This window comes from Periplaneta americana, chromosome 4 (assembly GCF_040183065.1).
Source record: "Periplaneta americana isolate PAMFEO1 chromosome 4, P.americana_PAMFEO1_priV1, whole genome shotgun sequence".
Classification (NCBI taxonomy): Eukaryota; Metazoa; Arthropoda; class Insecta; order Blattodea; family Blattidae; genus Periplaneta; species Periplaneta americana.
The window spans coordinates 204,760,207-204,784,690 of NC_091120.1; the positions used below are offsets into that span (position 1 = coordinate 204,760,207).

General features: G+C 37.5%; 1 protein-coding gene across 1 annotated transcript; it reads left to right on the plus strand.

Annotated features, from left to right (window-relative positions):
- The first annotated feature begins 4,766 nt into the window (after positions 1-4,766).
- LOC138698667 (zinc finger protein 468-like) lies at positions 4,767-13,717 on the plus strand. The gene is made up of 3 exons (XM_069824813.1): positions 4,767-5,125; positions 9,208-9,293; positions 12,942-13,717. Exons 1-3 carry the CDS (start codon positions 5,051-5,053, stop codon positions 13,591-13,593), a joined length of 813 nt encoding a protein of 270 aa, XP_069680914.1. The 5' UTR covers positions 4,767-5,050; the 3' UTR covers positions 13,594-13,717.
- The last annotated feature ends 10,767 nt before the right edge of the window (positions 13,718-24,484 follow it).

Consider the following 24,484-nt stretch of genomic DNA (forward strand, 5'->3'; position numbering starts at 1 on the left):
AAATACCTCAACCAGGTGACTTGCCCCGACCGGGATTCGAACCCGGGCCACCTGGTTTCGCGCACAGACGCGCTGACCGAGATCTTGTTAATCGGGGAAATGTTCCAGAATCATTGCTCCGATTTTAATATGTTTTTGTTTTGGAAAGTATGAAAGCTGTAGGAACACAGTCTCCATACAGTTGTCGCTTAGTTTATTAAACATGCAGCTATTATCGCCGCGCTCTCATAGGTAACATTCGGCAGTCTTTGAAATTTACTTGTATTATTTTTTTCAATTTCTTATGTCGCCGCTTCAATCACTCGCCTCAATTTCAATATTGCAACCAATAAGCTGCTTCCACCTACTTGTCTAATCCACGTGGACTAAAACCGAGGTTGCAATGTCTTGTGCTGAGGACGAACATTGAGGTATGTGATTAAAAATTATTATTAAGAGTTATTATTAAGAGTTAAGAATGTCAACGTACTCGTATATGAAATTAATAATAATAATAATAATGATAATAATAATAATAATAATAATAATAATAGCCATTTAACAATATAACAAACAAACTAATGCTTATTCTTATCGAGGAAGTAGACGTGACAACGTGACGCTTAGAGTGAAACCTACAGAGCAACAATCGGTCGACAAAATTATGTTTTAAAAGCACACCGCACGTTATTGCATGATGCCGACATGTTAACCATGAGGCCGCCGCGATAATACCGTATGTACTGGCTATTGTTGGAAAATGTGTTAGAAAATGGCGCTATTGAAACCTCAGCTTGTTGTATCCTGGATTTTGCAGCTCGTCTTTCTGTCATGACTGCAGGAAGAGGAAGACGAGTTCATTTTTCAGCAAGAGGTGCAGCACCTCATTTCCACCATGAAGTGTATAAGCACCTCAACAAGCATATCCCTCAATGTTCGTTTGGCCAGTGCACTGCCTAAGACCAGTACTTGATGAAGTGGTCTCTGTACTGCCCTGTGATTTTTTCCTGTGGGATTATGTGAAGGACAAAGATTCTCCTTTGAGTAGTAACCTGCAGGAGCTACAGTGTTGGCATCACAGCTGCGGTGCAGCAACAGATGGCGACATGCTGCACAATGTGGGAGGAATTGGAATATCGCCTAGGTATGTGCCATGTGACCAGAGGTTCACATGTGGAGAACTTTTAAGGTAGTAACAAAACTTGGAGAGATCACATGTCTATTGGTGCTTACTGCATTGCTGTATCTTTAATTTGGCCCTAAATAATCTTATGTTTCGAGTTTCATTTTTTTATATCGATAGGGAGGCTATTACAAATTTTTACTGCCATATAACGCACTCCTTTTTGATAGCACGATAGACTTGCCGATGGAGTATGAAAGTCATTTTTTGACGTGTATTTATGCTATGAACTGTTGAATTAGTTACAAAGTTTTCACGATTACATACGAGGAAGATTATTAATGAAAAGATATACTGAGCATTATTTGTAATTTTTTGAAAATAGTCCTACACGATTCCCTAGATTTGGCACCTACTATTATTCTAATTACTCTTTTTTGTAATAGGAATATACTGTTACTATCTGTGAAATTTCCCCAGAATATTATTCCAAAACTCATTACCGAGTGGAAGTATGCAAAGTATATTGTTTTTAAGGTATTGATATTTACTATCTTTTGCATAGATCTAATAGCAAAACATGCTGAATTTAGTTTGGGGGTAATTTCTTTAATATGATTTTTCCAATTTAACACATTATCGATTTTTAAGCCAAGAAATTTGGTTGTTGTTGTTTCTGTTAGCGACCTATTGTTAATTATTGCGCTAGAAATTTGCGACATTGAATTTGAGAGAGAAACAGAGGTTAAGGATATTTGAGAATAAGATGTTTAGGAAAATATTTGGGGCTAAGGAAGATAAAGTCACAGGAGAATGGAGAAAGTTACACAACACAGAACTACACGCATTGTATTCTTCACTTGACATAATTATGAACATTAAATCCAGACCTTTGAGATGGGCAGGGCATGTAGCACGTATGGGCGAATCCAGAAATGCATATAAAGTGTTAGTTGGGAGGGCGAGACTTAGATAGAAGATGCTATTAAAATCGATTTGAGGGAGGTGGGATTTGATGATAGGGACTGGATTAATGTTGCTCAGGATAGGGACTGATGCCGGACTTATTTGAGGGTGGCAATGAACCTCCGGATTATCTAAAAGCCATTTTTGTGAGTAAGATGATAGATAAAATGAAGGGCGGCCGTGTTTGTTGGTGGGAGGGAAACGGGAGTACCTCGAGAAATAATTGTCCATCACAGAATCCATTACACGGCCAGGGATCGAACCTGGACTGCTGGAATAGAATAGGATTGGAATGGAGATGGATCGTGTCCGTTTTTAATTGCAAATCCCAGCATTTCCCTAGCAGGATTTGGAAAACCACGAAAAACCCATTAGTAGAGCCAGTTCGAGGAATCGAACCCCGATCTGCCGGATAGAAGGCGAACGTGATAACCAATACTGCACAGTACTCGGTTACATTGTTACATTTAATTAAATCCCTTTCTTAATGCTGTATTCGTATTGTCGACATAGATATTCTTGTCACTGCACACTGGATCCTTGGCCATTATGTCTGTTCCAGTTTCTGTGTATCAGTAGCGTACGGTTGCTACTATAGCGGGTAACTGTCAAATAATTAATATCTGACGCTAAGTTCAGCCGGTCGTGCGCTTCAACAATGATCAGTCGTTAATGTTGAAATTCTGTTTAATAAATTTATACACATGTGGCAAGAATTTAATCATCGCTATGTTTCTAGCTTTAACTTTTCGCGAGCTTCTGTCTTTGATTCTGTCATTTCCCTGCTCGTAACCGAAAAATATTATGTGCAATAATTGCTTTTTTCAATCCTTTATGCAAAGTTATCTACTTTAGTTTTCTGTTTAATTCTTCATATAAAACACAGCGAAGTTAAATAGAAATAATTCGTGCAAGATTATATATTTTTATTTGTTTAAAAACTTATTTCATATATTTTATTTATATACGCTATATTTTCTTGTTCGTTAATGAAATAAAGCTACGGTTTGGCTACGACGATCTTCGCCGAACGAACATAGCTGACGATTGAAATCGCCAGCGATCATCGTCAGAGAGTGGTTTCTTTACCGGCGAACTTCGTAGGTGGATAGTAAATTGTTTTATATAGTTGACCATGTCTGATCAGCTGATAAGTGGATGACAATACGATAACGTTATAATATAAGTTTTGCCTTGAAAAACAGGTACGGATCTTTAAAGTAGTTAATGTCATGTTTAGAAATAGATATACAGAGGGGTCTTTTAATTCATTGATATTAAGACATCTTGAAAATGAACCCACCAATTTTAAGGAATATTTCAGACTTTCTCCCGAACAATTTCATTTTGTTTTAAGTTCAATTGAAAATGATATTGTAAAATTACCCACAAAATTTATTCACAAACCAATAAGCCCAGCTGAAAGATAAGCATAACTTTAAGGTAAAAACCAGTGATATAAACACTTTATTTTTACTTTTTACAATGTTATTATTTTTCATTTAGGAGCATTTATTTAGGAAATAATGTTACAAATAAAAAAATAATGTGAGATGGAGGTTGTTGCACTTCTCTCCTTCACTCGGAATTCCACTTCCCTTCCTGTTTCACACTCAAACTTTTGCTTCAGAAGCTAAATCTGCCGCATCGTGTGTGTGTTCTTCAATTATGAATCACTTTACTCAATTGTATTAACAGTTCTGGTTGTTGCAAAATATAGATTTGTTATTGTTTACGTTGGTTCTTCTTTTTGGCTCATGTCGAACAGGGATTTGTGTTTAATCAATTAATATCTCGTCTTCATTAGTGGAGAAATTGCAGAAAGATTTCTGTTTTACTGCCATTATGGTATGTATGATGTATAAATCACATGTTATTAAATGGTTTATGCTCGACCATGCCGAAATGTACTAATTATACACCTGGTAGCAGTCCTTTAATGCATGTCATTAAAGTACACCTACTCATTAAAGTACAGGTCTTCAGCCAATGATAACTCCGCTTACATGTGTTCAGCCAATGACAAGTCAGCTTTGTACCGTTATAAAACCGCAAGTATCGATTATTCTCGGATATGCAATCGAAAGAGAATTAGCGAAAAGTCACTGAGGCTGGAAATCTAATACTGTCGCAGAAGGTTATGTTCTGTTACTATAATAATTAGCGTTAATTGTAAATAATATTCAAATAAATTCAATTTGTCATCTCGTTTTTCAATGTCGAATTCAATAATCAAGGTTATAATATTATCAAGTTTAACGGGACTACGTCAAGGTCAATGACATTATTGTTCCTCGGAAAAAATCAATACTTTCGCGTCTGCGCACATTTCACAATTCACGACCTAGAACAAGGTCACTTCCGATCTTGTCAGATACAAATAAAATGTATACATCTGAATACCGGTAATTTCAAGTTAGAAATATGGTCGAGCATAAAAAGTCGTATGAAACTCGCCTGTAATTGTAATTAAGAAGCTCGTATGAAAATTATGAAACGAGCGCAAGCGAGTTTCATAAATATCCATACTCGATTCTTAATTATTATCACTATAGGCTCGTTGCATAATGCACTATTAATTCATGACCTACTGTAACTTTACAATTGGTTTCTCGGCGATGATCGCCAGTTTTTGCCTCCAAGGCAAACGCCGACAATGTTCGTCAAGCCCAGCGACGTTCGTTGACGTTCATCGCCGTAAAGAAACCATGCACATTCAAATCAAAGGGACAGAATCCCAGCGAAGATCGCCAGCGATGATCGTCGGCGCAGATCGCCGTAGCCAAACCGTAGTTTAAGTTACGAACCCTAAATTCGTCATTCTTGAAGACCACTTATTTCTGCGAAAAGGAATCTTATTTGCCATGCTGTACCTCGTGCAGATACCGGCTTCAGTGCTGCCAGCTCTATGAGATTTGTTAAAGAAGGTGTAACGTACATACCGGTAGGTGTTCTTCGAGTACTTCCAGTCCTTCGCTCAGCATGGAGGCTGAGAACAGCAGCGAATCGGAAGCGCCTTTGCTGCCGTTCACGTTTGTCGAAGTCAAAGAAGAACTGGTGAGCATAGTTTTGTGTTTTGGTTCAAATTAACTTTTTTCTTTGTCTCTCTTGAAAGCCATTTTTTTTAATCTCCAGTTATTAAGCAACATTTTGTTGCGCTGAAAATATATGAGCGATCTAGCTATTCTTCTACAGTACTTTAATTTGTAATTGTTTAATTATATTTCTTCACTCCTTGACGTAAATAGGCCTACGTGTGAATTCATGATGAGATAGGGTTTCGCTGAGTAGGCTTAATTATTAATTTTTTGTAGAAGAGAGTATGAATGTTTTTTTAATTTATCCGGTGTTGTAGTCGGAAAAAAAATTAAGTGGAACCCCTGATCACATAACAGATTGGCCATCTTCATTCATTCATTCATTCATTCATTCATTCATTCATTCATTCATTCATTCATTCATTCATCCATCCATTCATTCATTCATTCATCCATTCATTCATTCATTTATTTTATTCCACAGATCTTACATGAGCAATGAAGCTTTGAGATGTGGAACAAGTCAAAATTTTACAATATTACAATTACAATTTTTACAAATTTTTACAGTTTTACAATTTAGTAATTTTCTACAATTTTGTGCAATTTTTTACAATATTTTGGCGAGATGTAGTCATATGAGGTGAGGTCTGAGGATTCGCCAAAATATTACCCGGGATTTGCCGTGTTAAAAACGGTAACATGTGGAAGAGAACAATCACCAGGATCGCCATTGTCTATTAGTAACGACCGCTAGATGGAAGTACAGTAGTTCCTCCATGCAATTTAAATGGTATTATCGCCGCGGCCTCATACAACAATTTGCGGTGTGCTTTTAAAACATAATTTTGCCGACCGATTGTTGCTCTGTAGGTTTCACTCTAAGCGTCACGTTGTCACGTCTACTTCCTCGATAAGAATAAGCACTAGTTTGTTATATTGTTAAATGGCTATTATTATTATTATTATTATTATTATTATTATTATTATTATTATTATTATTATTATTATTATCATTATTATTATTATTATCATTATTATTATTATTATTATTATTATTATTATTATTATTATTATAATTATTATTTATAAAACAGTTATATTACCGGTTCTTCTGTATGGTTGTGAAACTTGGACTCTCACTCTGAGAGAGGAACATAGGTTCAGGGTGTTTGAGAATAAGGTGCTAAGGAAAATATTTGGGGCTAAGAGGGATGAAGTTACAGGAGAATGGAGAAAGTTACACAACACAGAACTGCACGCATTGTATTCTTCACCTGACATAATTAGGAACATTAAATCCAGACGTTTGAGATGGGCAGGGCATGTAGCACGTATGGGCGAATCCAGAAATGCATATAGAGTGTTAGTTGGGAGACCGGAGGGAAAAAGACCTTTAGGGAGGCCGACACGTAGATGGGAGGATAATATTAAAATGGATTTGAGGGAGGTGGGGTATGATGATAGAGACTGGATTGATCTTGCTCAGGATAGGGACCGCTGGCGGGCTTATGTGAGGGCGGCAATGAACCTTCGGGTTCCTTAAAAGCCATTTGTAAGTAAAGTAAGTAAGTATTATTATTACTATTATTATTATTATTATTGTTTCATATACGAGTACGTTGACATTCTGAACTTTAATAATAACTCTTTAATAATAATTTTTAATCACATACCTTAATGTTCGTCCTCAGCACAACACATTGCAGCCTCGGTTATAGTCCACGTGGATTAGACAAGTAGGTGTCATTTAATAATGGAAGCAGCTTATTGGTTGCAATATTGAAATTGAGGCGAGTGATTGGAGCGGTGACACAAGAAATTGAAAACAATAATGCAATTAAATTTCAAAGACCTGCCGAATGTTAAGCACGAGACCACGGCGATAATAGTTATATTATAATTTGTCATCTGGGGGTTATAACAGATTGCTCAGCCTTATAGGTTTTGACGGCAACAACTTTGATCAATTTCACTATGCTGCCATCTAGCTACTACATAAGAAGTCACGTTATAACTCTCATTTGAATTGCATGGAGCAACTGTACTGCCATTTAGCGGTCGTTCTCATCGACGGTGGCGTTTCTGGCGGTTGTTCTCTTCCACATGTTACCAATTTTAACATGGGGATGGCCAATTTGTTGCATATGTGATCAGGATTTTAACAGATGGCAGCATAGTGAAACTGATAACAGTTTTGTCGTCAAAGCCTATAAGAGTGAACAATGAGTTATATGTGATCTGGGTTTGAACTCTTGAAGTAGAGAGCCAACACTGCTACTGAATATAATATATCAACCCACTTGTCCGTGAGACTAGAAGAGCATTTCTCTTTTTTTTATATTACTTCATTCATTATGCTGAATGATCTCTTGCACTCTGATGTTGAAATTGGCAGAATGTCTACTGTTTTTGAAATTTTGAGTTCATGTGTTTCAGTTTCACAGTCAAACTCATGGAAAGCAGTTATGAAGAGTCACTTTTCTAGCAAATGAAAAATTCAACAGAAGTCATTTCATTGGCGTTTTCAGTACCGGTATGGTAATCGATAAGCTGTAAATGCTACCAAAATGAAGAGATTAAATAGACCTAATATCATTTTTCCTTCCTCGTATTGTATTTTTTATGAGTATTGGTGACAGATGAGTAATTTCCCTGAACCAAAAATACAGTGGTATTGTTAAGAAAACTGTCGTTAATTTAGAGTTTGGCAACATACAGGGTGTCCGGGAAAGACCTGACGAAAAAGAAGTAATTACATATCTGAAACTGTTACAGTTATTACCTCAATGTTTTCACAGTTAGAAAGAGAAACTCAATAAGTTTGCGCATACCATTGCGCTAGGAGAAACGAGAAAAAGCTCGTTCTGCGCAGCGTATATAGTCAGCCTTGCTGTCAGAGCTGGGAATGCAAGTTGTGCGTGTACCAAGTGAACGGCCGGACAATGTTTACCACAGTAGAAAAAGCAGAATGCGTTTTATGACTGGCTGAATTTAAGTCAGTCAAGCGTGTACAACGTCGTTTCCAAACGGACAAGAGCTCACAGTAACAGGTAACACATACCCGGATATGCTACGAAATTACGCTGTCCAACTACCAGCAACCGTGTTTCAACAGGACGGAGCCCCCACACTATGCTAACACTGTGCGCGCTTTCCTCGACCGTTGAATTGGAAGAGGCGGAGCTACACCATGGCCATCATGGTCGCCGGACATAACCCCACTGGATTTCTTTCTGTGGGGTTTGTGAAGGACGTGAGTTACGTGGCCGAATCTACGAAGCAATAAGACTAGTCACACCGGAGATGATTTCGTATGTGTGGCAGGAGATTGAGTATCGCCTGGACATAGCCCTGGCCACAAATGGTGCTCATATAGAGGTACATTAAAACTTATTGTGTTTCTCTTTGTAAGTGTGAAAACTTCACGACAATAAATGAAATAGTTTCAGAGATATAGTTATTTATTTTTCGTCAGGTCTTTCCCGGACACCCTGTATTTTACATAGAATGTAACGCAAATATTTAACGTTAGTAACATACTATTCAACCAATCAGGAGGGTGGCCCCTTTAATACGTATCTGTTCCCAAGAAACCTTGCCATATATGGTCACGTCTCAGCCATCTTATTTTCTGCATCCAGGTTTCGCTGTTGAAACACGCTAAAAGAGTCTTTTTCGAGAAATAAAACTATAAAATCGCTAGTAGGCCTATTTGCATCTGTATTTATTCCCTGTACAATCTGTTACAGATTATTACATGTTCGTCATTAGGTACTCGCACAAATATAGCCTACACAGAGATAAATATACATACACACAAAATAAAATTTATAATATGAATCTAATTTTAACTGTAACATGAGTTCTTGAAAGAAAAAAGACAGAAGTAGGGCGCATGAAAAGCCATGGTGGGCCGGATGTGGCTTATGATCCACAATTTGGCGACCCTGTGGTTCGCGAAATCATGAATTAAAAACAATCCCTATTACAGTAAAGACCGTAAAACAATTCTGTCTACTTGATTAATTCCAACAGTCAAGGTGTTCATTTGTGCTTAATTTCGTGCTTGGTGACTAATTCATACCGTGTTACTTGCAGCAGGAATGCTGGTACTTCAACACAAGCAGAAGAGAAGAAGTGAATGGAGATGGCACAGCAGATGATGATGTGGTCTGGCAGGATGGGTGGGTATTCGGTTTCAACTGTTTTTCTGTAATTCACGTACTGTAATATATGGTGCAAATATTTTGTTTAAGGGGAGAGGATGGTATTTTTTTTGGTGAAAAATGAGTAAATTAAAAAAAAAAAATTCTTTAAAATACCCTGTGATATGTGTGGGATACATAGCATAAAATTTTGTGAGTATTTGTGTCCTTATCGAATGTTGAGACGTTGTTTTTAAATCACACTCCCGCTTTTATCGGTTTCCAGTAACTTCATTTTTTTTTTGCTTCATTGCCAGACAAAAATGGATAGAATTTCTGAACTATTAAAGATACATGCATGAAATTTAGAACACACATTCGTTAGACTATTAGGAAAAGTTTCTCTGTAACAGAATTTTGTTAATTGATTTCATTTTAAAAAATACATCCGTTGGTTTGCAAGAAAGGAAATCAGAAAATTGTTATTAAATTTTAATTGTTTATTTTTACAAACGTAGGGACTAATATCAGAATTCTGTTACAGACAGTTTGTAGAACATGCCTTCGCAAATATATTCCAAAAATTGTTTGAATCTATTTTTAAAACCGATTTAGGTATATCGGTTTTAGTACAATCCTGCATTGGGTATATTTTTTTTTCAAATTTGGCCTCCCAATAATTTTTTTTTTTTCAAAATATTTTATGTGGTTGAGTTGCCACAGCTATGAGCTCTCTACATACAAAAAAATAATATTTTACATCAAATAGGAAAAATGTTTTAAAAAAATACCATCCTCTCCCCTTAAAGAGTCAAATTTTGCTCTGGCATCTTGATCTCTTTGCTGCCAACTGGGCATCCACACATGTATGTTGTTGACTTCTTCTTTACCATGTACCCGTCTTGTCTTAGCTGTGTAGAATAACTGCTGCTCCTGCAGTCATCTGTTAAATACAAGTTGAAGCGAGAATATCAGGATTTAGAACTCGTTTGAAACGAGTGAAATTGGTTCTCGATGAAGAGCAGGAACTGGGAATTCTGAACAGCTGACGCATGCGCACATGGTTTAATCCGAAGTTACAGATAAAATGCTTCGAGGCTAGGCAGGTTAAAATAAAAGAACACTCCATGATGAGTGATTTGGAAGATGATAGCGATATTTTTTTATGAAGAATTAAGTTCGGAAGCTAAATATAATTTTAATACGAGAACAAACTCCGAGTCTACACCCGTGGAGTAACGGTTAGCGCGTCTGGCCGCGAAACAAGGTGGCCCGGATTCGAATCCTGATCGAGGCAAGTTACCTGGTTGAGGTTTTCTCCGAGGGTTTCCCTCAACCCAATTTGAGCAAATACTGGGTAACTTTCGGTGCTGAACCCCGGACTCATTTCACCGACATTATCACCTTCGTCTCATTTAGACGCTAAATAACCTGAGATGTTGATACAGCGTCGTAAAATAACCTACTAAAAAAGACTCCGAAGACTGCAAAAGAAGAGTTCAATAAATGTTGCAACAATGTAAAATCTCGAACTAGTTCTGACATTGTTGTACACAACTGGCGCATGCATCAAAGGAATTTCGTGATTATACTCCCGTCGCTCTAATTTCCGGCAGCCAATCGCGTTGCAGATCGGCTACATTTAAACGTGTGCGTCTTGTGATTCGCTGATGAAGACGTATTTCCTAAGGCTGGATAAATACTTAATATAATCGCCCGCCATTTTGGCTCTTTCGTTGGTGTTCGCAGAAAGCACACGAGGACGTTATTTGCCGCTCAATTATTTGCTGAATTACAGTGCGTTTGAGTTATTATCATAGAAGCTACGACATGATAATGTTTAACGGTGTGGCAAATAGATTCCTCATGTGGTAACTCGGCAACGAAAGAACAAAAATGGCGAACGATGCTACCTACCGAGACTTTATAGAGCCTTCACTGCCTAAGACGTAAGCAAAGAGGAGGAGTCACGCCGGGAATAACAGCGTCGCGACTATAGTTCGAAACACGTTCTGAATTGTTTGCTGGAACAAACATTATGTTGCACTGATTTTCTCGTTTGTCTGACTGCGTATCAGCTAGCCACAAAACGCACTGGATCTTCTGTACTGTCCACACCCCGGGTGAAGATTAAATTGCATTGGAAACGAGACTCACAGCAGCAATATCAACAGCCACCAGCGTAGCTCAGTCAGCTAAGGCACTTGCTTGCCGATCAGGAGTTGCGCTCGGGCGCGGGCTCGATTGGTTGTGTTTTTCTCAAGGTTTTCTCCAACCATAAGATAAATGTTAGGTAATCTATGGCGAATCCTCGGCCTCATCTCGCCAAATACCATCTCGCTATCACCAATTCCATCAGTGCTAAGTAACCTAGTAGTTGATACAGCGTCGTTAAATAACCATCTAAAACAAAAAACCAGTATCAAAAATCACGATGGATATGTACATGCGCATAGCTCGCTGCAAGTGCATCCAACAAAACTTTTTGAGTTTCTCTTTGTGCACGTGTAAACATCGAGACAATAAATGCACTAGTTTCTGAGAGACAGTATGATTTTTACTTTTTCACTTGATTTTTCTCAGACTAGTAAGTAAAATTAATAGGTGGACAGATTAATATTCTACCAACATCTGTCTGCTGTACAAAAGACAAAATTACTAATGCAGACATTGAAGAGAACTTCGAGATAGCAGCAATAAAAGATTAAATAGGCACAAAGCAACAAACCCTAACAAATCACTTTCCAGGTATATTCCCCTCTCACACAGACTGAATATTCTATTTCACAGAAGTTCATGATTATGGAATGCCAGTTTTCATTATCTAATTAAATTTTAATTTAATGTGTGAAAGAGACAGCTGATTATGTAATTTCTTTCGTTAGTCTTTGTTTTCTTACACCATACGAATATGAATGTAAGTCCTGTGCTAGCATATCCAATGAGAAGCGCTGGCAGTACTCACTATAGACATTTCCTTCCATACAGTATACATTAAATAAAGACGAGTATTTTCTCTGGATCAAAATGGTAGTAGAAGAGATTGAGCCAAGGTTAGTGTGGGTTAAACGAGGGGATAATTGACAAGAATCAAGATTTACGTCCCTCAACAATGCTACAACTTTTCAAATGTTGGCAATATTATTTGTTTTTCTAGAAACCGCTCTAATAGAATGTCTCTCACGCAGCCAATCAGAACATTTTTAATGGATGCTCTTCCTAGATTGCTTATAATTATCGTATAAAAGAAACTGTGGTATTTAGGGCGGTTACAAGAGTCGCACACATTGTCTTCTTCTGGTGTTAACATTGAATTTTTATATTTTGTATTTTTGTCAAGCTATGCCAAAACAAGTGAAATCACATTTATTACGAAAATGGATTGGAAATGATTCCAACTTTACCACCGAGAGAAAAGTTATGTTATTTAAAACTGACTAAGTGTAAGACATTTTTAACAATCAGGCAATTTTTGCGACTCCTTTCACAGTTTGGGCAAAAAACTTAAAAAAACCTATTTGTCTATTCCAGTAATCTAAAATGGACTTCTTAAAACTTAAAAATCCGGTCCCTACTTTTCAGTGTATTGAAGTCAAGAAATGCTCCCTGTAAAATAAGAAAAGTGACTTAGAATGTTCTGTCCCTGGACCTTTGTTTATACATGATCCCTTCTGTTTTTTGTTGCAGTGATAACACTACTACTAATGTTGAAAATTCGTCAGAAGACGAAGAATATGTACGGAAAAGTCTTAAAATGTACATTGAAAATCATGTTGAATTTGTGAATGAACCTGAGGTTTGTTTAGAAGAAATACAGATAGATGGCGGCCTTGCAGCGGAGACATACACAAACGACATGTACAGCGAGAGTTTCGAGGCTGTGGAGGGTCTGGGCGAGCACATGCTGCACTGGGGTGAGGAACACCGGTGCTCTGTGTGCGGCAGAACCTTCTCGAAGCTGGGCAATCTCAGGAGACACATCAGGAGTCACACCGGAGAAAAACCGTACAAATGCGACATCTGTGACGAATGGTTCTCCGATTATGGACAGATGCTGAGACACCAACGCGTACACACCGGGGAAAAAATGTTTAATTGCGAATTCTGCAACAAAACTTTCTATCGTAATGGAGACCTGGTCACTCATCGAAGAGTACACACGGGGGAACGACCGTTTCAGTGCGACTTGTGTACCAAGGCGTTCTCGCACAGGGGCAACCTCGCCAAACACAGACGAATACACACGAACGAAAAGCCTTATAAGTGCGAGTTCTGCGGTAAGGACTTTGTGGAAAGTTCTAATTATGCTAAGCATAAGAAAATACATTTAAGAAAGTAGCACATCGTACTGCCATCTGTCTCTTATGTTTTCGAAACGTGAGAGAGAGAGAAAATGAAAGAAACGGAGAAAGAATCACAGTATTCGTTTAAATTTCAGGATTGTAAAGGTACCTGCTCGCTTAAGGTAAGCATTCACTTCATCATATCGCATGCAACGGATATTTTAAGTGCAGTGCGTTCGCTGTAACGGCTCCACCTCATCGCCTCATCCGATTCCCCTATCAGCTATTTAAAACATGACGTCGTACGGTATTGACATTACTGAAAACAGAGGAGTTGAGGTTAGGTCTATTAATTACGTCTGTTAGCGAATAAGAATTTGTAATTGCTTCATGCGTCTTAATTAAAGAGGAAGAAACGAAAGAAACATTGGTTACATAATATATTTGCAAGAAATGACTTTATTACTGTAATGGGAACGCCGCAAATTATATAATTCTTCGCAATTTTCTATAAGCGAAATAAGTTTTCCATCTGCTATTTTGGCGCGACACTGGACATGGTACAACATAATAGTAACAGTTGACCAATTAAAATTGATTTATTAAAGAAGGCCATGATCGCAAGCATCGGAAAAGTTGCTCATCCGAGAAACGTGGACGGATTTGCCAAGAGGCAATGCGTGCGATACGATTTAATGAAAGTGGTTACATAACAATTACAGCAAAAGATAGTCTTTTTCCGATCCGTGCGATACGATGTAGTGAACGCTTACCTTAAAGGTAACTGCTCGCATACTGTAACGGATTCGTTCGGCATGTTCGGATTTTTGTTTTTTGCACTATTTTAAATTGAGCATTGCCCACTTGGCCATCTTGCCTCTGTCTTCATGACCAGATTACACCCAGAATTCTGGTCAGTGAAATCTAGAAACAAAGAAAAGCATGGAAATATGTAGATTGCAAAGCCTTCAGTTGCGGTAATATTGAAGGCATAAATGAAATGGATGATCACAAAACTTATTAGTCGATTTCTGCATCCAGAATTAACACAATTAACAATACATCCTCCTCAGAGATACTCATATTGTTTCGAGGTTTAGTCTAATACTACTCGCTCTATTGGTAAATAACAACACTATTTAGATGATTAATTCGGAAATGCAGACAAGTGAGTAATGCTATAATAAAAATTGGAATGTGCTGAACGAATCTGTAACAGTAAGTGAGTGCTTACCATAGATCAGCATATTGAACATATACAATCTACAGTTCCGTACACTAAGCACTGAGACACAAGACCGAAAAAACATGGCCTGCAATAATTTACTTGACATTCAAGTAAACAATGCAATGTACATTCTGATTGGTTGCACCGAAAGTCATTGTTTTTCTCTAACCATACCATATTTAATCATCAAGTTAATTAATGTATACAATATAAAAGTATTTATGAAAGTACAAAATTCGAAACGAAAATTAAAATATAATAAGTAGCGAAAGTAAAATTATAAACCAAGATGTAAAGACAAATGCCACTTAGTCTATTTAATATTTATAGCCATAAATAATATCATTACGACCTGCGAAACTGATCTAACTACACACTTTATGATTGATAACTTCTCATTAAATTACTAAATATAGATGACCAGATTTCTAGCAAACTCTGGAGACAACTCATACTAGTCACCTGGACTCTGGAAGCTGTTAGCTTCGTCTGTAAAACAGAGTGCGCATGCGCGAGCATAACTATAGTATACTGCTTTTACCCACTGCATGACGTCACTCATGCTTGCAGATCCCAGGCGGGAAGTGTACATACATTATTTAAGATGGCAGAACATTGTAATTTGAAAATTTCTCTAAACAAAACCGAAATAAAGGATTTCAAGGGAAAAAGCCACGCAAGGTCTCAAATTGTCATTAATCACAATACTGCCCAAGTGGTTATGTCACAGGGTCGTCGAAATGGGGAAAATCACGTGACAGTTACTTAACACGACCCTTTTCTTTAAATTAATATTACGTAGAATTCTAATTCCATACAGCAAATGTTTACAGGAGAAAGCCTAACACCCCAGCCACTAGCCTTTACAGAGGGGCAAGCAGAAAATGATGGGGGAAACAGAGATGCAATGTATTGAACAAGTAAATGCTTTGAGCTACCGGTACCTTGCTTGCTATCTTTGTTGCATAAATTACGAACATCAAATTAGGCAAATGTCAGCAACTTTTAGAGACATTAAACTCGACATTATTAAAAAAAATCCGCCTAGAGACAATTTTGAAATTCTATAATGTGCTAATGACAATTTCAGTTTTATTATAAATCTAAAAAAACAGGGCTGTATTCATAGACATTTTTAGCGTGGGCTTTCGGTGGATTATCAGCGTTTTTCGTATTCATAAACCAGTGTTAGCGATAGGATATGATTTGAATTCTGTACTAGTAACCAGTGGATAGCCGGGGCTAGCTTAGTACGCTCGTAGCGCGTGCTGCGAAATGTCTATGAATACGGCCCATAGACTTTAAGATTGGGACGACTTCGAAGAATGGATACTGCACAAATGACACTACTATGACTTTGGCAGGACATACTTTTTCCTCAAAAAAGAAATGCTGACATCAGGAAGAAATTAATCACAACTGTCATTACCAATACCATATCAACCAACTTACTTATAGCTTTTAAGGTTCATTGCCGTCCTCACATAAACCCGCCATCAGTCCCTATCCTGAGCAAGATTAATCCAGTCCCTACCATCATATCCGTCAAATCCATTTTAATATTATCCTCCCATCTACGTCTCGGCCTCCCCAAAGGTCTTTTTCCCTCCGGCCTCCAAACTAACACACTACATGCATTTCTGGATTCGCCCGTATGTGCTACGTGCCCTGCCCATCTCAAACATCTGGATTTAATGTTCCTAATAATTATTATGTCGGGTGAAGAATACAATGCGTGCAGTTCTGCTTTGTGTAACTTTCTCCATTCTCCTGTAACTTCATCCCTTTTAGCTTCAAATATTTTCCTAAGAACCTTATTCTCAAACACCCTTAATCTCTGTTCCTCTCTCAAGTTGAGAGTCCAAGTTTCACAACCATACAGAACAAGCGGTAATATAACTGTTTTATAAATTCTAACTTTCAATTTTTTTTTTTGAGAGCAGATTGGATGACAAAAAACTTCTCACCCGAATAACAGACGTTTCCCATATTTATTCTGCGTTTAATTTCCTCCCGAGTGTCATTTATATTTGTTACTGTTGCTCCAAGATATTTGAATTTTTCCACCTCTTCAAAGGATAAATTTTCAATAAATATATTTACATTTCGTATAATATTCTGGTTACAAGACATAATCATATACTTTGTCTTTTCGGGATTTACTTCCAAACCTATCTCTTTACTTGTTTCAAGCAAAATTTCCGTGTTTTCCCTAATAGTTTGTGGATTTTCTCCTAACATATTCATTCATCCACATAAACAAGCAGCTGATGTAACCCGTTCAATTCCAAACCCTGCCTATTATCCTGGACTTTCCTAATGGCATACTCTAGAGCAAAGTTAAAAAGTAAAGGTGATAGTGCATCTCCTTGCTTTAGCCCACAGTGAATTGGGAAAGCATCCGACAGAAACTAGCCTATACAGACTCCGCTATATGTTTCACTGAGATACATTTTAATTAATCGAACTAGTTTCTTGGAAATACCAAATTCAATACCAAATCAACATAGCGGAAAAACTGGTGTGATCATGTATCATGGATGCCCAACAACAGGCTACTTCGGAGGCTATTTCAATGCAAGCCTTGTGCAAGGAGAGACCGACTTTCAACCTGAAGCGGAGCAGGCCAATAAGTCTAATTCAAGATTCTTAATAACGATGATGAATGCAATTCACTTAGTCTGTTTTTTAATTGCAGTACAAAAGCACGATTTGTTCTCTTTTTAATAAAGGAGTAATTTAAAAAGTCACCTTTGAATTAATTGATGATTAAACATGGTATGATGATTTGGTAGCTACGTTGGCGGAGTGCTGGCCCGGTTCAATTCTCGTGATGGCATAGTCGTATTTGTGGTGGTTAAATCCAAGATTTCTCTCCCATTCCCCTTTGTTTCCACTGTCTCTGTACAGTATATTTGAATATTCATCATTGCCATTTTAATAATGTCTACTGGTACCCAAAATGGTGCGATATGATGTAGTATTGTAACTGGTCTGCAGATGGTATCAGTGTTGGAAGATGGAGTGCGGTCGTGGGGAGGGACTTGAGCCTATATGGCTAAATCGACAGATGGCACCACATGACTGAGTCACGATATTATGGAGAAAGTGGACATTGTGCTTAAACATCCCTGCATAAACGAGTGTAATGTGCCCATTGGAGCTGTAATGCTAACCTTTGGGTCCGGCCTCCATTTAAGAAATGGTGTGATGGGTTAAAATAAGGACTGATTGTTATTCCAGTAACAATTAATTTCCCTTATGTCTCAACTCTTAGTGTACTCCGTATTGAATTTTGAATGGCAGTTTTTGGCACTTTTTTTATGTTCACGACGTCACAGGTTTGCTGAGTCTCAACAAAGACAGGCGATTTTATTGATTTCATAATTTGTGATACTTTCGAATGTGTGAGTTCCGCAATTAGTATTTTAATATCTTTACTGTATCAATTTTTAAAATCGTGAACAAGAAAAAATTGAATTTACCTGTTAACAATTCTGAGAAGGTTTTGTCGTGGAAGTTGCTGGAATTGTGGCCAATTGGCCAGTAATTCATTTAGGCAATGATCAACATCCCAACGATATTGCTCTTCAATTAAAACTCCCTTGCGGAAGCACAGATCACATATAACAGATTGATCACTCTTATGGGCTTTGAAGGCAACAACTTTTATCAATTTCACTATGCTGCCATCTAGTGACAGTAGAAGAAGTCACGTTATAACTCCCATTTTAATTGCATGGAGTAACTGTACTCCCATCTAGCTGTAGTTACTAGTTGACAGTGGCGATCCTGGTGGTTGTTCTCTTCTACCTTATCGTTTGTTTTTAGCATGGGGATGGCCAATCTGTTGTATATGTATCAGAAGCGGAAATAGGGTTCAAGATTAAATTTGTAGTGCTCTAGTGTAACATTCATTTCAACTTCAATGCATATTTTAAAAAATTAAGTGAAGTTTGGTTGTATTAATAAGCATGTATGATTATTTCTTGTTTTTTAACACTTCAAAGTCCACCATTGTGGAGTATTGGTTAGCATGTCTGATTGTGAAATGAGTGGACCGGGGTTCAAATCCTGGTTGGACTAACTTACTTAGTTGATGTTTTGTCCGGAATTTTCTTTCAACCCATGAAGAGCAAATGCTGGGTAACTTTCGACCCTGGACCCTGGCCTCATTTCGCTGACATTATCACCTTCATTTCATTCAGGCACTAGATGACTATCGCAGTTGATAAAGTGTCGTAAAATAAACCAGTTAAGAAAAGAAACTTAAAATCTGTGATAGTAGGCCTACTGGTATGTCTGTCATTTAAATTTGCCAAGAACGTGGTGGTACTGCTAGTACTCCTGAGTCATGTGTATGTGTTTAAATTTACGATTTTTTAATCAAAACCTACCATAATATCGATGTAAGTTCTTTACCATTCCAGACTCCATTTCATCTGATAGTAAAAAAATAGATGCCTCTATATGAAAGCATTGGCACAGGAGTGTGCTGGATATTTAAATTTCTTCGGATTTAAACCGTTAATGCACGGCTGCATCAATTTGTTGACAAAACAAAAGAACAATACTCAATGCCAACAACAGACATGGCCTACATAGTTTATGCCTTAAGTATTAAACTCACTCTGGGATGATGACCTCATAGATACATAGAAACAAATGCCGAAAGCTCCTATTCAGAATTGACCACCAGATACTGGAACTCTTATGTATGCTTGTTCTTCTGATGTCACATTCAGAAATTGATTTGAAGCATTACCACAGTCTAGTATATGCAGTCACGAAGCTCAATACGTAGTAAATATGCATCCATAGATAGTTGCTAACCTCTAGGATCACTACTATCGCCTCATTACGGACAATGCGAAATAGTACCTGCACAGTATTTTGTTTCTAGTACCCTCATAAACTCAAGCTTCGTGACTGTATATACTAGACTGTGGCATTACTATGAAGAGATGTAATGACGTGAAGGTAGCAGATGTTCCTCGTATGTCATAATTTTGTCACAACCGTGCAGTGCACTTTACACAATGTTGCTAATCCATGCTGGGGGCCACATGTCCTCAATAAATTAGTTTACTCACAAAAAAGTAGAATTACAACGTCTTTGTGCATGTACATTCGATTATTGCCGAGGTAAATTGTTTGGTATTTCATACATATTGCATTATCATCTTAAACATGTACTTGTAGGAAGAATTTTGGGTAAAAATGTTTAATCCGTAATGGTGCATATGCCACTCTTATTATAAAAATGTATTAGTTTGTATCATTGTATAGACCTCTATGGGCTCCTCAAGCTGTCCAACATACCACACACCCTTTTCGTTATTTCTTGTATTACCATGTTACGTCCCTCCGAAAAAAAAAAAATCTCATTGCCAACTTATAAAATTAGGATTATGCTAGAGAAACCAACGAGTATAAAGAGTACAGTATAGTGTTACTAGTATTCATCCAGGGACGGTATGTTGTTTAAAATTACGCCACAAAACAGTTTATTAGACGCATTCACAGAAGGGCACTCTCGTGGAATCGTGATTCATTTATTTTTTTCTTAGTTGGCACGTTTACAAATATCCTACAGTTAGTTTTCCGAACTAGTGATTGGTTTTTTATTCATAATGGTTTCTCAACCTGGATAGCAATGAGTACTGGACTCATCTAAAAAGCTGTATAGAGACAACAGCAGAAAAAACAATAGGATACAGAGAAGGTGGGAGAATTAAGAAACCTTGGGTCACAGGGAAAATGTTGGAGAAGATGGAGGAAAGGAGAAAATGAAAAACATCGACACAGAAAAAGGTAGAAGAAACTACAGGAAACTTAACAACGAACTAAGAAGAGAAACTGATATGGCGAAGGAAGACTGGATGAAAGAGAAATGTAAAGAAATACAGGATCTAGAGAGAAAGGGAAGATATAATTTAATGTATCGCGATATAAAATGTTTGGACTTCACAAATAAGAAAAGCATATCCACGTAGTTGAAAGATGATGAAATCGGGAATGAAATAACAGACAGACCAGGAATACTGAACAAATGGACGAAATATATAGAAGAGTTATATGAGACAAGGAATCATCCAGATGACTTAGCTATAGAAGACGAAGCACATGTATCAGAAGACGAAAAAGGTTTTTCTATTTTAAGGGAAGAAGTTGAACTAGCGCTTAAGGAAATGAAGAATGGGAAAGCAACAGAAGTTGATGGAATCCCTATTGAATTAGTGAAATGTTTGGTGAAGACAAAGAAATTCTATCATTATGCAACGAAATATATGAGCCTGAAGATTTCACGGAGATAGTGTTGCTTCCAATACCGAAGAAAAATAATGCCAAGAAATGTAACAAGTTCAGGACTATCAGTCTGATATCGCACTCGGCGAAGATTCTTCTGCGAATACTGAATCGACGTTTGTATTCTAAGATGGAAGAACAGTTGGAAGAAGAGCAGTTTGGCTTCAGGAAGGGAAACGGTACGAGAGATGCAATTGGACTGCTACGAACCATTGGCGAAAGGTACCTAGAGAAGAAATATAGTATTTGTCGACCTAGAAAAGGCTTTTGACAGAGTGGATTGGAATAAACTGATGGGGAAACTAAAGAAACTTGGCGTGGATTGGAAAGAGAGGAGGCTGTTCAGTAACCTTCATATGAAACAACGAGTCAAAGTCAGGATAGGAGGAGAAATGTCAGAAGGAAGTGAAATAGAGAGAGGAGTATGACAAGGATGCCTTTATCACCTACCCTGTTCAAGACCTATTTGGAGGATTTAGTGAAGAACTGTTTTCAGAACATAGAAGGAGTGATAGTAGGAGGAAGAAGAATAAAGTGTGTAAGATTTGCTGATATGGTGTTGTTAACAGAAGAGGAAATGATACTAAGAGATATGCTACGAGAGCTAAATGACAGCTGTGAGCAATATGGAATGAAGGTAAATGCCAACAAGACCATGGTCATAGGAAGAAAAGTAAAGAAGGTAAACTTGCGAATTCTAAATGAGGCACTAGAACAAGTGAACAGCTTCAAATACTTTGGGTATACTATAAGCAGTAACATGAGCTGCTGCCAGGAAGTCAAAAGGAGGATAGCAATGGCAAAGGAAGCTTTTAATAGAAACAGGAGCATCTTCTGAGGACCTTTGGAAAAAGAACTAAGGAAGAGACTAGTGAAGTGCTTTGTGAGGAGTGTAGCATTGTATGGGGTAGAAACAGGACATTACGGCAAAGTGAAGAGAAGCGAATAGAAGCATTTGAAATGTGGATATGGAGAAGGATGGAGCATGTGAAGTTTAGTAAATATATATCTGGTACTGTCATACATACTACTATGTCGCCACCAACCACACTGCAAATGCGATGTAAGTACAAAACTTGCACCGTATGCGGAATAGAAAAAACTAAAACTGTATTGTTCTGGTACATCTGGCAACCCTAATTATAATATTTTACAAAGGAATGTTGTACCTAACCATTTCTATTTTTTTTTTCACGAATGTGGCTGTATTGAGGACATGTGGTCATGAGTGTGGACTCCAGCAACATAAGATGAAAAGCTCCAACATTGCTGGCATGGCGTTAATGAACTGGACGTGTTTAATTTACATGCTGAGTGATGTCAGCGGTATTGTGAGATCTTTTATCTTTCTTATTGTTTTACCAGTACTCTGAAATAAGTTATTCTTTAATAATTGAATACCTATCTGGAAGAATATTCTAGTAGCAATTTGTCAACTTGTTAGATACGTTAACTAACAAATAAAACAATGTTTCACAGTTCACAAAGATAGCAAGTCTAAGGCTTATTATATAGCAATATTTGAGAACAAATTTTACTTTACAAACAAAAATGCAACACATTCTTTTCATTTATTCGTACACAATTTTTTACATACAACATTCTTCCAGGCAAGTAATCATTTGTGCAGAGGGTCACAAAATGGGCGTAACCCCCATGTATTCTTATTTCACTTACTTTCTGAATGTTGGTACCCCCATGTTTACGTTAGTACCATGGTAACCGTATACTTATGAACAAACATGGCTGACTAGAGTCTGCTTACCATCGATGTTTCCCAACCGGTGGATTGGAAGAAGATCTGCAGATGATAAAGTTCGTTTTACCAACCTCACAATACCTGATAATGTTCTCTGGGTGTTCACCAAGGACAAAGTGCGAAATCACCGCTATAACACAACGGCACAATTACGAGCAGCTGTGGAAGATGCCTTCATCAAAGTGACCCTTGATTATCTGCACAAAACATCTGCCAGGACATGGCGCAGAATTCAGCTGTGCTATGAAAATTAAGTTCTTCATACCGATGTCTTGGATCGTTAAACTATCAGGTACATGTCCATATCAATCAATCAACCATACCCACCGTAGTGCATGGGGGGTAGCCCACTTTGTGAACTTACTATATATTATAGTATACATTGGTTTTCATAAATGTGGTAGTTTTATTTTACCACAGTGTAACTGTATGTTCTTTCTCCCATTGATGTTTGACGACATTACACAGAGAATTCTTGCCTGAGGTGATCAAGTAACTGGGTTGGAAGTGACACTATAGTTTTCACTCCCTTCTCATCCCTTTCTCCTCCTGAAATCCCTTTTATTTTCCTGCCCCCTCCGTTTGTCTTCCCTTCTCTCTTTTTTGCCACTTCTATTCCTTTTTTCAGTTCCTTCGCCTTCTCTTTCTTCCTGACTATCAAATATCCCGTTACAGCTCTTACTGAAGTCACTTCTTGAGTGCTAACCACAATGTATTTAATGCCAGACATAAGGAGAAGATAGTAAGCGAAGTGCAGTACTGTTACTTGTATATTATAAAGTTCGCACAATAGAGTGCGTTTGCTTATACTTATATATCAAATGATAGAACTATAGGAAATCTTACATTGGCCCCTCTACAGCCATATTAAACATTTTTATTACTTTACATGTCAATGCTTTTTGTAACTTAATGCTAAATAAAACACTGATCAGTCTATTGGTCTTGATATCCAATAATTAATTTGACAAAACATGTGTTAAGTTGACAGTTGGTTGCAGTGTACTTGATGCCAAATTATTTGCTAGCAAGAAAACTGGCAGCTCTGAGGAAGAAAATGAGTCGCAGAAGATCAGAACCAGTTTTGAATGGAACATCCAGCACCGCTCTGCTTCCTATTCTTGCAATGCTCTTAGAGCATGGGATTAAACAGAAAACCTGGAGGTGAGTATAAACGTAATTAAGTTTAACAGTTTAATTCCCCTAAACTCATGAAAAACTAGGACATATCTGGGCATAACAAAAGTCTGATTTTCCTATTTATATTTGACTCCTTATAGTCAGGACTATGAAGTAGGATATGTGAGGACGTTTATTCATCCTTCTATCTGGAGGGGAAACTGACGTGTGTTTGGGAACCAGTGGTTTTGAGGCGACCTGATTGCATTTCTGGATCAGTCAATATTTTCATGTCTGGGCATAAAGAATGGCGCGAATAATTTTAATTGAGCCGTTCCGATTTGATTTGATTCTATGACTATATTGTTGAACGGTAGCAATTGAGCTTCAGTGATGCATTTAATATTAGCCTAACATTAATTTTGACTAGAAGTTATTTTATGACATATCAACAAATATAATATGAAATAGACATTGTAAATTACAGGAAACGATAAAAATGGATCGTTCGCTCATTTAGTGTGTGACCTCA

Bases quoted from the DNA above. Each gene is read 5' to 3' on its own strand.
- LOC138698667 (XM_069824813.1), top strand. From the start codon at position 5,051: ATGGAGGCTGAGAACAGCAGCGAATCGGAAGCGCCTTTGCTGCCGTTC. The intron at 5,126-9,207 runs GTGAGCATAGTT...TGTTACTTGCAG, and splicing joins TCGAAGTCAAAGAAGAACTG to CAGGAATGCTGGTACTTCAA. The intron at 9,294-12,941 runs GTGGGTATTCGG...TTTTTGTTGCAG, and splicing joins GATGTGGTCTGGCAGGATGG to TGATAACACTACTACTAATG.